This window comes from Lolium perenne, chromosome 6, assembly GCF_019359855.2.
Source record: "Lolium perenne isolate Kyuss_39 chromosome 6, Kyuss_2.0, whole genome shotgun sequence".
Lineage (NCBI taxonomy): Eukaryota > Viridiplantae > Streptophyta > Magnoliopsida > Poales > Poaceae > Lolium > Lolium perenne.
Window position 1 is genome coordinate 192,259,206 of NC_067249.2, and position 13,874 is coordinate 192,273,079.

Genomic DNA, 13,874 nt, shown 5'->3' on the forward strand with positions numbered 1-13,874 from the left:
AAGAATGAGAAGAAAGATACAAGGGGAGAGAGATAAAAGTAGATGAACACGAAAAAGTAGTAGATTGATTTGTTCGATTGGTGTCGTTTCAATCGGCCGTCACCCCTCATGTATATAAAGGGCGGCTGGACTTTCCGTGCAAGATGGAGGGTTGGATTCACGTCCAAAACCCTAGATTGGGTCCAATTCGGATGGTTTGCTCCGAACTTTCTATAATTGTTCGGTCAAAAACGTGTCTGCACATTGCGGGCCCTTTTCAGGCAGTAAACAACCTCAAATCAAAATATTGTAAACAACAAAGTTGTTTGTCTCGAAAAAACAAAGAACTTTCATGTTGACCACTTTTCCATCCGAGTTCATATTGATCGCTCAATAGAGGTAGCAAGAAAAACGATCAATCCCGACGTTTTCGCCTGTACTCCAACTCCGCTCGCGCCCTACCTTAGAGGCCTCTATGGTCGGGAGCCCCACCTCAAGTAATTTGAGCTCCAGCAGTAGTTTAGCTCCACAAATCCCATAATAACTCGGATCGTGATGACTCAAAAACCAAATTTTCTTGTTTCGACGAGACGCACAACTTTCATTTGTATCACTTCTTCATTTGAGGTCATGTTAAATGAGCTCTAGTTGAAGCCTTCATATATCGATCCTCGAGATCACCTCTGACTGCTAGCATAATCGGCTATCAAGCTGGATCATGGCACAACTTGGAATGGTGGACAAGGTGTCTCCTAAATGAGTAATATATCTGTCATGCCGAACACCGAATTATGTTCTTGATTAGCCATCGGCCCAAAACGAGTATCAACACATGCCCCCTGTTTTCTGGCAAAGCTTGCATGCCAGAAAATAACTTTCTCCACCTTTTGCTCAGGACGATGTCACCACTCCATCGGCCATTGGTTCTCAGGACAATAATTCTATATCAGCCATTTATGTTCAGGTTGGTTGCCACCTTGGTAGAACTTCTTCAAATAATCACCTTTGAGAACAACCACTTCATCTTGATGATTGATGGATGTCCCAAATACGTTCATGCACATCTCCCATAGCGACTCTTGCTTGATCTTCATCCAAGCACTTCAAAAGAATATTGTCAACTATTCGGTGATAAAGCTCATCGTCCATTAATGCATACTTAAAAGCCATCTGCAAATATTCAACAATAGGTCTTTCCAATCTTCTTGTTCACCTGCCCTAGATCCTTCAGTAGTGACCGAATCAATGGGATTTAATTCGGTCATACCTATGATAGCGAGAGCAAACATCAGCCTATGAGATATATGAAAAACGCCACGATTAATATGGTAGCCAGATGCTTGTTGTGCTAACTCATTTGCATTCCAAATGTCTTGCCTAGATATATGAGCAATGCTAAGTAATCTAAGGTAGAAAATATATTTAGAGATTTATCAAGATACATATTAAGTGATTCGTCAAAACATTGGCAAACCTTGGATTTTTGTTATACTACTACCAATGAATCACTAGAAGCCTCAATATGTGTATCACCTTGTCTCGTGTTTTAATAGGACTAGGGACGATGTTAACACGCCACATCGTCCATGATTAGAGAATTCTCTCAGGGCGATAGGATAAGTATCGGCCATGTGTTGTTTGCCTCAAAGGCCTGTATAATTCATCCACAAAAGTATGTATAGCCGAAATAAACAAATAAAACAACTCTGATTATGAACTCTAAACATTTCGGCCTCTCAGATTAGCAACAAAATTGCAACTAACCAAACGAATAACGTTTTGGTAATACCCTTTGATGATGTAAAAAATTATAATGCATCCACGGATTAAAATAAGACCATGGAGGGTAATTGATCATACCTGAGGATATGCTACATGGCATAGGCATAAATGGCATGGCTGAATAATATGTATGATGTGCTGACCGAAACCTCTTAGTATATGATAGAAAATTCTTTCTTGATCGTTTGCTAGCCTCGGTCTTTTCTTCCTTCATCCTTATCGCTATTCTTGCAATAGGAACTTGCACATCCTCCTTACTTTGAGGTCCTTCCTTAGGGACCCATGCCATGTTCTTTGTCTTCAGCTTTGCGGCACTAAGCCGTTTCAGCTTTCTCTCTTGCCAGCTTGTTACGCCGAGTGGGCATCCCGGCTGTGATTTAGTTTTAATTTGCACATTAGCGTTTCTTCCTTAGCCTCTGGCACTTTCAACTTTACTTGTTCAGATTTGGCACTTCGAGCTCCAGCATTTACTTGCTTCATCTCTTTGTCTTCTGTAGCCAAGGTCAACTTGACCGGCTCTTTTTTATTTGAGATCGAATCTGAAACATCACACTTACGGTTATCCTTTTTCACTTGATAAACTTGCTTGACCGTCTCCTTCTTGTTCGTTGAGCTCCTAACCGATTCCTTTTTATTGAAACGGTCTTTGACATGTGATTGTTGTTTAGATTTTGACCTTCTTGAAGCTGCATAATTTGGGTTAGACGATCTATAGTAAGACGGATAACAGGCCCTTGGGTCATACCTGTGATCCCATGATGGATATGGATAACAATCACCATAGGGAGGTATCCGTGACATTGGCATTGGTGGCCTAAAGGGAGGATACGAAGCTGCTGCATTGAACTTCTCCCATTGCCAATCCCGGTCTTTAGACTATCGCCTTGGGGGTGATCTCGATGACTTTGCAATACTTGGCCGATAATAACTCCTTGCTTCACTCTCCTTCTTATATTTCTACAATAACTATGCGAAAGTGACTTTAGTTTTCTTACCCTTGTGCTTATCACTGCCTTTGTCCAGTTTCGTTTTGCGTCCATCGATCTTTGAATTTTTTTGTTGCCCCCCAGTGCTTGATATCCTTGGTGTAGCTTCAATGGAACACCCAGCTTCAAGAATGTCTTCAATATGCCCTTCACTTGAAAGCTTGATCCCATTATCTTCCATGCGTACCTTCTCATCATCGTATGAATTGGCTAGAGGTAACCGATGCAATAACTTTTTTCCATCAAGACCAATTGAAATAGATTGGCCATCTGTTTGCGTTTCAAAAAAATTCAATCGTCCATTACTCACAGCCGATTGTACTATTTGATGGAACATGATGCAATTATAAGTACTATGCTTAAACGAATCATGCAACTTGCAATAGATTCGTCCTTGTGCTAATGGCTCAACATTGTGATCAAGCATTCTAATATAATCACTCTTCAACAATACATCAAAGATATGATCACACATGGTCAAACTGAAGGTACACCTTTTATCTTCCAGTCGATCTTGTTGTGAAAACGGCTTTGAAATTAAGCAACCGAATGATTCAGATTTTACATCACCCCATTCAGTTATGTGTTGATTTTTACACTCTTTTTCCGATGTGTTTGAATAAGTTATTATTGTATCATCGGCTTTATCACAAGACACTAACCTTTGCTTTGAATTTCTGAAACCAAAATAGTTATAACACACATGTCTCACTTGAGACCAAATGTAAGCCAAGTATGAAGTAAGCAAAGCTACCCATGTAGATATAAAATTCAAATTCAAGCATAGTTATTTCGCATTCACCATAATATTGCCCGATGAAGTTTGCATCTTTTGATTCAATAGAATCAGCACATGTACTTTTTGATTCGGCTTCTATAACCGAATTAACCATACTAGCTGAGTCATTCTTTTTTTCTTCATGGATCTTATTATTGTGCAAAGCTTCTTCTTCTTGCTTCAATATTTCAGAGGGTTCAACTTGATTGCTGCATGGAGGAGAGGATTTGGTTTCTTCAACCAGGGTAACATTATCCTGAGGATTCTTCTTGATCATTGCATGGAAAAATTGTAGATCTTCCTCTTCAAGTTTTTTCTTGTACGCTTTATGCTCCTCCTTGAGCTTATTTTCAAGCACCTCAAATTCCTCCCTGCGCTTATTTTTTAGTACTTCATAGCCTTGGCGTTGTTCCTTCGATAAATCATCAAACGTAATGATCTTATAGGCGTTAACCTCAGCTAGACATTGTTGCCCTCTGATGCTTGTTTTTTCTTTCGGCAATGAAGTGTTGCCGAAACATTGTAGTTGTGAAGGACAAAACCTGATATTATTTGCTTGACGCTCTTCTTCACGCTTCCTATTGTATGATTCATAAGCATGAATTGCTGCAAGATCACATGGATTCTCTTCTAGTTCCCGGTGAAGAGCATTAAGCTTCTTGAACTCAGCTGCAAGTTTTTCTCTACAATCATTGCTTTCATACGCTGCAACACTAGATGAAGGCACATGAGCTTCTATTGAATTTCCATTTATTCGGCTATAACCATTGTGGAGGTGTGGATTCGAATTATGGATATCCCCAGTTCCATATGATGCTGAAAAGTTAGTAACATAAGGTGCAACATATAATGGTTCAGAGTAATTGGCCAAATAGCTAGTAGTAGCATGTCCAATTTCCCTATCCATCGGCATGTATAGAGGTGAAACAGTATATTGTGAACTATCTACCGATGAATAAAATGATGAAACACTATCTTGCATACTACTGAATTTTTTAACATTGGGTGTTTCATATTTATTAACTGAAGTCATCATGTTATTCATCGGCATATGAATTTCTGGGGATGCCGATGCATGAGAACTTGAATTTACATGTTGCAAGTTGCTAAAAGTATGGAGATTATTTTGCATCGGCTTTTGCACATAGTAAGATCTAGGGTTAGCCGATACAGTATATATATCAGAGGATCTAGCAACATCAATATAAGAGTTATTTGCATCTACATAAGGAGATTGGGGATTCATGATACCGTTGTAGATTGCAGCCTCTTGATGACGCTCTTTTCGTAGCAAGAACGGGCTGGAGACCGTTTGAAGCTTCGTCCCCAGCGGAGTCGCCAAAAAGTGTGTTCGCACACGAACACGTCACCGTGTACCCTCGACGCCGAGCGCAATGCGCGGCAGCACGCGCCGAGGGAGGCCCGCCGAAAGCGTGATACGCAAGACAGTCCAGCGAGCGCTTTTGTAGACCCGAAACCCCGCTCGCCAGGGAGGGACCCCATCAGGGCTTGCGGCGGCTATGGGGTGCCCTAGGTCGGCCTGACCGCCCCTAGGACCTCGTGGATTCGCAGCCTCCAATCCTGAAGAACAACGAAGAACGAGAAAAAAGATACAAGGGGAGAGAGATAAAAGTAGATGAACACGAAAAAGTAGTAGATTTATTTGTTCGATTGGTGTTGTTTCAATCGGCCGTCACCCCTCATGTATATAAAGGGCGGCTGGACTTTCCGTGCAAGATGGAGGGTTGGATTCACGTCTAAAACCCTAGATTGGGTCCAATTCGGATGGTTTGGTCCGAACTGTCTATAACTGTTCGGTCAAAAACGTATCTGCACATTGCGGGCCCTTTTCAAGGCAGTAAACTACCTCAAATCAAAATATTGTAAACAACAAAGTTGTTTGTCTCGAAAAAACCAAAAACTTTCATGTTGACCACTTTTCCATCTGAGTTCATATTGATCGCTCAATAGAGGTAGCAAGAAAAACAATCGATCCCGACGTTTTCGCCTGTGCTCCAACTCCGCTCGCGCCCTACCTTAGAGGCCTCTATGGTCGGGCGCCCCACCTCCGGTAATTTGAGTTCCAGCAGTATTTTAGCTCCACAAATCGCATACTAACTCGGATCGGGATGACTCAAAAACCAAAGTTGCTTCTTTCGACGAGACGTACAACTTTCGTTTGTATCACTTCTTCATTTGAGGTCATGTTAAATGAGCTCTAGTTGAAGCCTTCATATATCGATCCTCGAGATCACCTCTGACTGCTAGCATAATCGGCTATCAAGCCGGATCATGGCAAAACTTAGAATGGTGGACATGGTGTCTCCTAAATTAGTAATATATCTGTCATGCCGAACACCGAATTATATTCTTGATTAGCCATCGGCCCAAAACGAGTATCAACAGATAGACCAAATGCATCAGGCTGCTGGGATTGCACCCGACCCAAACAGATAAAGATGGTTGAACGTCCATTTTCAAGGCGGCAGTTCGACGTAAACAGATCAAAACAGAGACATCGGTTTGGTGTGTAAAATAGGCCAGACAGCTTAAGAAGCCCTTAGGTCATTTGAGGCAAATAATTGGTACATTTGGCATGGTCACACGCAGTTTTCTGTGGTCAAATCGATAAACAAGGGAACTGCCACGTTACAGAAAAACTTCGTCGGAAATTCGGCCATGTCTATGTGTCGTGATGCTTGAAGCAACGTCATGAGGATGGACTCAGCTCTGAAGAAAAAGCTCGATGGATGGAACGGGCAGACAGGAACTTACCCTCGAGGTTGTTCCCCTCACGCCACCCCCTCCAGGCGACCGAGTGGACGAAACCCTACCGCACGCCACCCGACCACCCCTCCTCCCCCTCCCCTCCTTGTCGCCCCTAGAGGTGATGCCGGCCGAAGGCCACGTCGCCGGTGAAGTGGGCAGCGGGATCTGAGCCCTCGCTCCTCCCGCGGATGATCGATGGAGGAAACCCGCGCGGGGCTCGCCAAGATCTTGGCGGTGGCTCGACGGACCACCCCTTCGCGGGCGGTCTCTCCGGCGGCTTCCCCGATGGGGGCTCGGGATCTGAGGTAGCGGCCTCTGACGGTGTGGCTATGGGGTCCTGCGGCGGGCGTCGTGGCGGGCGGCTCTAGAGGTCGTCCTCGACCTCACTGGAAGTGAGGCGGCGGTGGGCATCGACGGCGGCGCGGTCCTCTGCGTCAAGATCTGTGGTGTGTGGTCCCGCCCCTCTCCCTCGCCCGCTCCGGCTGCTGGTGGCGCCGCCTCTGGCTCTGGGCATGGGGTGCTGGTGGGTTGTTTAGGGTCAGGGGAAACCCTAGGCTGGCTGGTCCAGCCCGGCATTGTCGACGCCCTCGGGTATCGGGTTCCTCCTTCGAGGCAACGCTGCGACCCCTCTTTCCACCCCTGACCCATCTCCCGGACGGAAGTCCAAAATCCCTCGATTGGGCGGCGTCGACGTGTTGCGCCGTGACCTCCTTGGAGGCGTCGCCTGGGTAGGTGTGTGGTTCGTGTGGGGAGTCGAAGGTGGGTGCTTTGGGCCTCGATGGCCACTGCCCGTAATCTGTTGTTGTGTCCGGTGGCTTTCCTGCTGCTCTAGGTTGTTAAAGGGCGGCGGTAGTGTGGCCGGTGTGGTGTGCTCTTCTTGTCATGGTGGTCGTGCTCCAGGAGGCCCTTGGCTCTCAAGCCCAACTCTTCTCCAGCTCTCGGGTGAGCTTCTCTCGTGTCCGATGGTTTGACGTCTCCGAGCCATGGCGAGACGGTAGGGGCCCTCTTCGGCATGAGAACAGGAAGGTTTGTTGCTCTTTGTCACGGATTCTTCTCCTCGCTCAAGGCTTCCTCTTTGCCCATGGGCAGTGAATCATCGTGGCCCGCTGGTTTGGCGTCCTTGATGCCGTGGAGCGGTTGTCTTCACTTCTGTAAGGCGTATAATACCGAACATAGTGCCGTGGAGTACGGATCAGGGTGCAGTGCACACGACACTGAACCACCAATCAGCAAGTAGCGCGATAGTTGGGGAGGTTACGGGAGTGGGTGACCGAACCACGATGCACTTCACTTGCCCGAATCGGTGACGGCAGAAGACATCACGGTTAGGTGCAAAACGGACAATGAAACGGACTGCTCGGAATCCGGGGATGCGATGGGTGGTTCGCTTCGCTTCCATCATCGCCGGTCGGGTCGCGGCCACGAGACAAGTTCGCCCACTAGAAAAAAGGCGAACCCCTGCTGCTGCTTCCAGAACACGGGAGAGCATCGATGGAGAAGATATGCTAGTATATGTGGGGAGGATATGGCGGTGTACGCAGTCGCACGGGTGACGACGACGCATCCGGTTCCGGTCCTCCTTTTGATCCACTTGCTTTGGTGCCTGGGAAGAATGGTGCGGGAGTGAGTCACCAATGGGTGACACGTTTGGTGCGGCGTTCGTTAGTGGTAACTTTTGGGCCTCTGATTTTTCACTTTTGATTTCAGGAGGAGGAGAAAACGTGGGCTTGCTGTTCTGCTACCGATTATATGAGACCTCGAACATTGGCGTGCCGCAATGCCATGGAATATCCAGGAGAATCATGGATGCACCAAGTGCTTGCGATAATACCTGTAAAGACGAGTTCACTGGTACTATTGTGCTAACATTTCTTAGTTGTATGGGGTTTCCAGTTCAATGAATAAAATCCCTCTGTTTGAGGTGTATCGAGGGGTACTATCTAAATCTGCAAACGGGTGCCGAGTTACATGTAGTCTTTTATTTCAAAAAATCGGAAATCATAGTTTTAAGTATTAAAAAATCTGGTAAAAAATCCTGAATGTTGACAATGATAAAATCTACAAACGTGCAAAGTCTCAATGGAAAATTCTTTGTATTGTAGACTACATAAAAATGACAAAATTTGACAGATTTTATAGTTTTGAAATGTGCACTATTCACTATTCTCACATCCACACATTTGGGATTTTTGTGTAGTCTAAACTAATAGGAATTTCACATTGAGATTTTACACGTTTGTAGATACCATCGTTAGCTACGTCCAAGGTTTTTCTATAATTTTTTAAAAAAAACTTAAAAGTATGATTTTCCAAATTTTGAAAATAAAGACCTACATGTAGCTCGGTCTCTATTTATCCACTCTCGGGTACTATATCCTATCTAAGTCAAAAATTCCCATTCGATACTCTTCAATACACTTCAATCTACTTGGGGTGGGATTAACCGAACAGCTTCCCTCGTCCAGCCATCCTCGAGATCTGCCTTGGATGCTCAGAGAGGTCACGCGAGAGCTCTGTCGCCACGCCACGTCCGCGATCTAGCTTGGCCGGAACCCTCGATATCTTCGAATGCCTATGGGAGGTAAGCACATCCCCTCTCTGCTTGTTACATCATCGGGGCGTCGCGCCACATCGCCACCCGCGGCGTTTCGACATTTTGCCGCCGCTAGCTAATTGTTTATTGTTTGGCAGGTAAATTTGCTTTGGCAAGAATTCTTTTGACGATTCATGTTATCGTATGAGAAGTTGATGATGAAGAGGAGATGGTTGTGGTGATGGCGTTGATCCAAACGGAGATAAACAAAGAAGAAACGCGGCGGATCAAACTTGGGTCATCAAGTGATTAACGCAAACGAAACTGCTGCCTGCGCACAACATGCTCATGACGGACTACTTCAACCCTAATGCGGTATACCATCAAACCTACTTTAGGCGGCGGATTAGAATGAGCTCGAAGTTGTTTAGGATAATTGTTGATGCCATCGAGAGCTATGACGCATAGTTGACTCAAAGGAGGAAGAATGTCGCAGGGCTTCTAGGTCTTACTTGTTATCCGAAGATCATAGCCGCTTTGAGGATCGATGATGGCTTACAGTATTCCTGATGATTTGATTGATGATGATTTGGTAATGGGCGAGAGCGAGGGCTAGACTAACGAGTTGCTCGACTCGATAAGGCTCCGCTCGCTAAGTTCGTGAACGTTATGGCTCAGATTATTATGCTCGTTAAGAATAACAAGCTGAAATCGTTGCTTGGCTCTGTTCGTTATGTGCTCGTGAGCGCTCACGAGCTCCTCGTCAAGACCATTAAGAAAATATTGGCTAGGAGACTAAATAATAAATACTCACTCCGTTCCTTTCTATAATGCATATTGTTTTTTCGCATTTGTTTCAGAATATAAGAGTAAATCTATGTTTTTTTTTTTTGCAAAGAGCCCCTTCCACCGATCAGGTCAAGTCCTCCAGAAAATCTGGAAATCGATCTGGTCATGTATTTCTGAGATCTGTTTTCAATTTCCTATTTTTTCTGTGATATCGTTAGGGGGTTTTGTGTGAAAAAATGGCTCGCGCTAATTTTCGTGCCAAAAAACAATAGGCACTATAGAAAGGAACGGAGGGAGTAGTATTTTGTTCTTGGAGAGAGAGGAATCGAGGAGGCGATTGACGAGAAGGAAGTCAAAGGGGATTCATACAACGTACTTACGCAGCGCTTGACTAGGAGCCTTAGAGCTTTGGATAGTAGGAATGGGGCTTTGTGTTGTTTTGTTAGTGTCAACTTCGTTAGTTAGATGGGATTCGAATTAACTAGCTGTTTGCGAGGCTCGCTAGATTGCTCGTTTAGCTCGTTAAGGATATCGAGCTAAAATTATTGGTTAGCTTCGTTTGTTACTGTAACGAGCCGGGATGAGCAGATGAGCACTCATTTAGCTTGTCAAATTTCGAGTTTGTTCAGGACTACCGAGAGCACTGATGTGGGCATTACCTTTCGGGTACCCTGGTCTACCTCCTTTGGCCCAACAAGGGGCCCTTGTGGATTGCCATGATCCAAGGTGGGTCCATACATCGGTTACAACAGAGACGACTTACAAGAAGACGGATTCTTGATGGAAAAAGGTAAGAGGATACCGATAAAGGAAATGATAGATTAGATTTTGATGTAACTTAGCCGAGTTCGGACAGGACTCTTGGAACCTGGTCTCCTATATAAAAGCCAAGAGAGGGCATGCCGAAGGACACTTACGCAATCAACACAATCTAGTATACACCAACCCTAAAAACCTTGCCTCCCGGCGAGGTCACCATAGCAGTGTATTGACTGCCCCACTGTAACCTATTTTACTCGATAAACCAAGATCAGACAAGCATGAGTAAGGGTTTTACCTCCTCGAGGGTCTCGAACCTGGGTAAATCTCGCTCCCTATTCGTTTGGTATCCGATGTCTAGTGTTAACATGCAGGATTTCGTCAACCCTAAGCCCCTCATGGTGGGTATTGCCGAGGAGCTCCCTCGTCAAGCACTATTCTCAAGAGTTTGCACCTTTCCGCAACAGCTGTCGTTGCAATTTTTGGTGAGGAGTATTTGCATGGATCAAATGAGAGTGACACCCAGATGCTTCTAGCAATCAACAAAGTTAGGGATTTCTTCGACATGCTTGGTTCCGTTGACTATATGCATTGGCGGTATAAAAATTGCACTGCTTCTTGGCATGGCCAATTCATCGTCCATGTGCATGATCCTACAATTATTCTAGAAGTTGTTGTGGATCAAGAACTATGTATTTGCTAGGATTTCTTTGGTCTCATGGGATTTTACAATAATATCAATGTATTGTATCATTCAACACTCTTTACCAGCTTAGCTCGAGAGGTCTCCCTGTTGAGCTCATGGTTAATGAACACAAGTACACAATGAGGATATTATCTTCCTCCAGTGGGCAACATTTATGAAGCCAATGTCAAACCCTCAAGGTAAAAGAATGCTTACTTCTCTACAATGCAAGCTGCATGTAGGAAAGATGTGGAACAAGCCTTTGAAGTTTTGCAATCTCGGTTTGCGATTGTGCAAGGACCACCCAAGTTCTGGGATGAGAAAACTTTCGAAAGGATTATGACAGCTGCTATAATTATGCATAACATGATTTTTGAAGATGGGCGTGGCTAACAATTGCCATATGTTTATGAGTGTATCCGAAGAAGAATTCAACCAAATAGAAGAGATGAAGCTAGAATCTAGAGGTTTCTCCGGTGCACCGCGAGATCGATAAACGTGCCCGACTCAGGATGATTTGATTGAGGAGATTTGGAAAATACATAGGACAAGTGCTTGGTTTGGTAATCCTATTTTTTATAGTTGTGTTGTGATGAACTATGCTATTTGTTTGAACTTGTAATAGTATTTGAACTTATTGTTTATTGATTGTACTGTGATGAACTTATTTACATTCATAGGTAAAGCAAAGCATTGAGATTATAGATTTATAGTCAATTCAACAACACGCAATTTTGGGAGTGCAGTTTTCTCTTTCAACTATGTTTAGAGTTTTCTACTACTAGAATCCAAAAATCTTCTTTCTGACGAGGCGTAGAACTAATATTTCAGTGGTATAGCGTTTCCAATTCAATCGGTCATATACATGTGCTTGCCCAGTGCGAAACGGCACGGCCCTTGACCAGTCGATAAGAACGAGCCCGAGAGCTCACTATCAAATGCTCGCCGAGTCTTCATCCCTCCCATTTGTTTACCTTCCACCTGTGTCGCACTACTTTTCTCCGGTCTACAAAGCCGTCACACTCCTGTGCCGGCGAACTGCTTTCCTCAACCCAAAGCCTCTCTCCTCTTCCTCGTCTCTAGCTAGCTGCTCTCTCGCATCCACATTCTCCTCGTTTCGCCGGCCAGCTCGAGATGGCAATAGACCATGCGTCCCCTCTGGCTCTGAAGAGCAGCGGCGACACGGTAACTAGCTAGCTAGCCGATTTGATTTGCTGATGTTTGTCCTCCTGCTCTGCTCTTTTCTTGGTTCTCGATTGATCCTAACGGCGGCGGCGCCGGACTGAATGTGCAGGGAGGAGCGGAGTGCGAGGAGGAGGAGGAGGCGGGGAACCAGCGGTGGCCGCCGTGGCTGAAGCCGCTGCTGGCGACGAGCTTCTTCGTGCAATGCAGGGTCCACGCGGACGCGCACAAGAGCGAGTGCAACATGTACTGCCTGGACTGCGCCAACGGCGCGCTGTGCCCGCTCTGCCTGGCCGGCCACCGCGGCCACCACGCCATCCAGGTGCGGCGGTCGTCGTACCACGACGTGGTCCGGGCCTCGGAGATCCAGCGGGTGCTGGACATCGGCGGCGTGCAGACGTACGTCATCAACAGCGCGCGCGTGGTGTTCCTGAACGAGCGGCCGCAGCCGAGGCCCGGCAAGGGCGTCACCAACACCTGCGAGGTCTGCGAGCGCAGCCTCCTCGACACCTTCCGCTTCTGCTCCCTCGGGTGCAAGGTACGTATGCGCCGCGCGCACGGATCCTTGGATTCCATTAGTCACACCGTCCAATGTCTGGCCTGGCTAGGCGCATTGCAAGTTTGTAACGAACACGATGGGCATCTTGTGTTTGTTCCGCAGATTGTAGGCACTTCTGGCGGCTACCGGCCGAGGAAGAAACAAAGCAGCAGCGGCGGCAGCGGCGGCAGGAAGAAGAAGAAGAGAGCGGCGCTCAAGGACGCGCGGTCGGAGTCGGAGCACTCGTGCACGAGCACCAGCGGCGGCGGCAGCAGCGACAAGAGCAGCGTGGTGCAGAGCTTCACGCCGTCCACCCCGCCGGCCGCCTCCAGCAGCTGCCGCACCGGCAGCAAGCGCCGGAAGGGCATCCCGCACCGGTCGCCGTTCGGCAGCCTCATCGTGGAGCTCTAGGACGGCGCGCGTGGCGAAGCGCGCTCGTGCCTGCCGGCCCTGATCAACAACACTCTGTAGCATACTGTATACACTAGACATGACATAGCCAAGAGCCCAACCAAGAAGGTAATAACTGCGCGCCCTGGACGGCGAGCCGTGTGCTGCGCTTCGAGGTCGGCCGCCGGCCGGCGTAATAGTGCAGGGGGGAGAGACTGCTATACAGTAGCTTGTTTTACTTTCAGTTTCAAATTTTAGCTACAGTTGAGCTATAGCTAAGTTAGTATCAGTAACGACGACGACTAAGCTACTCTTTTGAATTTGTAATATATAACCTCCACATGGTAGATCGTAGATGTACTGATGATGTACATAGAAGATGTGTATCCCAGATGTGGAGCAGGACTGCAGGAGGCAGTGGCGGTATGCGCAGGGACCAAGAAATAAGAAATGCTGCTCTCAGTTATGCAGTCTTGTCCTGGTGTTCCCAATGCTGCAGAGCTATGCAGGGCACGGCTGAACCATGCCGCTCGCCATTCATTCACTCGCAGTGGCAGTCCTCTGACGCCCAGTACAGAGCCCGCCGCCCATTAATGCGGTTGCCGCAGGAGATTGGCCGGTGACATTTTCGGCGTCCATCTGAAGCAGACGCACAGAGCGACAATGGCGGTGTGCGTGCGTGTAGCTGAGGGAGAGGGCCGGCA

General features: G+C 46.5%; 1 protein-coding gene across 1 annotated transcript; it reads left to right on the forward strand.

Moving 5' to 3' along the window:
* Positions 1-11,979: 11,979 nt before the first annotated feature.
* Positions 11,980-13,636, forward strand: LOC127306601 (protein RGF1 INDUCIBLE TRANSCRIPTION FACTOR 1). Its single transcript, XM_051337267.2, has 3 exons — positions 11,980-12,245; positions 12,355-12,780; positions 12,904-13,636. Exons 1-3 carry the CDS (start codon positions 12,195-12,197, stop codon positions 13,189-13,191), a joined length of 765 nt encoding a protein of 254 aa, XP_051193227.1. The 5' UTR covers positions 11,980-12,194; the 3' UTR covers positions 13,192-13,636.
* The last annotated feature ends 238 nt before the right edge of the window (positions 13,637-13,874 follow it).

Bases quoted from the DNA above. Each gene is read 5' to 3' on its own strand.
- LOC127306601 (XM_051337267.2), top strand. From the start codon at position 12,195: ATGGCAATAGACCATGCGTCCCCTCTGGCTCTGAAGAGCAGCGGCGAC. The intron at 12,246-12,354 runs GTAACTAGCTAG...CTGAATGTGCAG, and splicing joins TGAAGAGCAGCGGCGACACG to GGAGGAGCGGAGTGCGAGGA. The intron at 12,781-12,903 runs GTACGTATGCGC...TTTGTTCCGCAG, and splicing joins TCTGCTCCCTCGGGTGCAAG to ATTGTAGGCACTTCTGGCGG.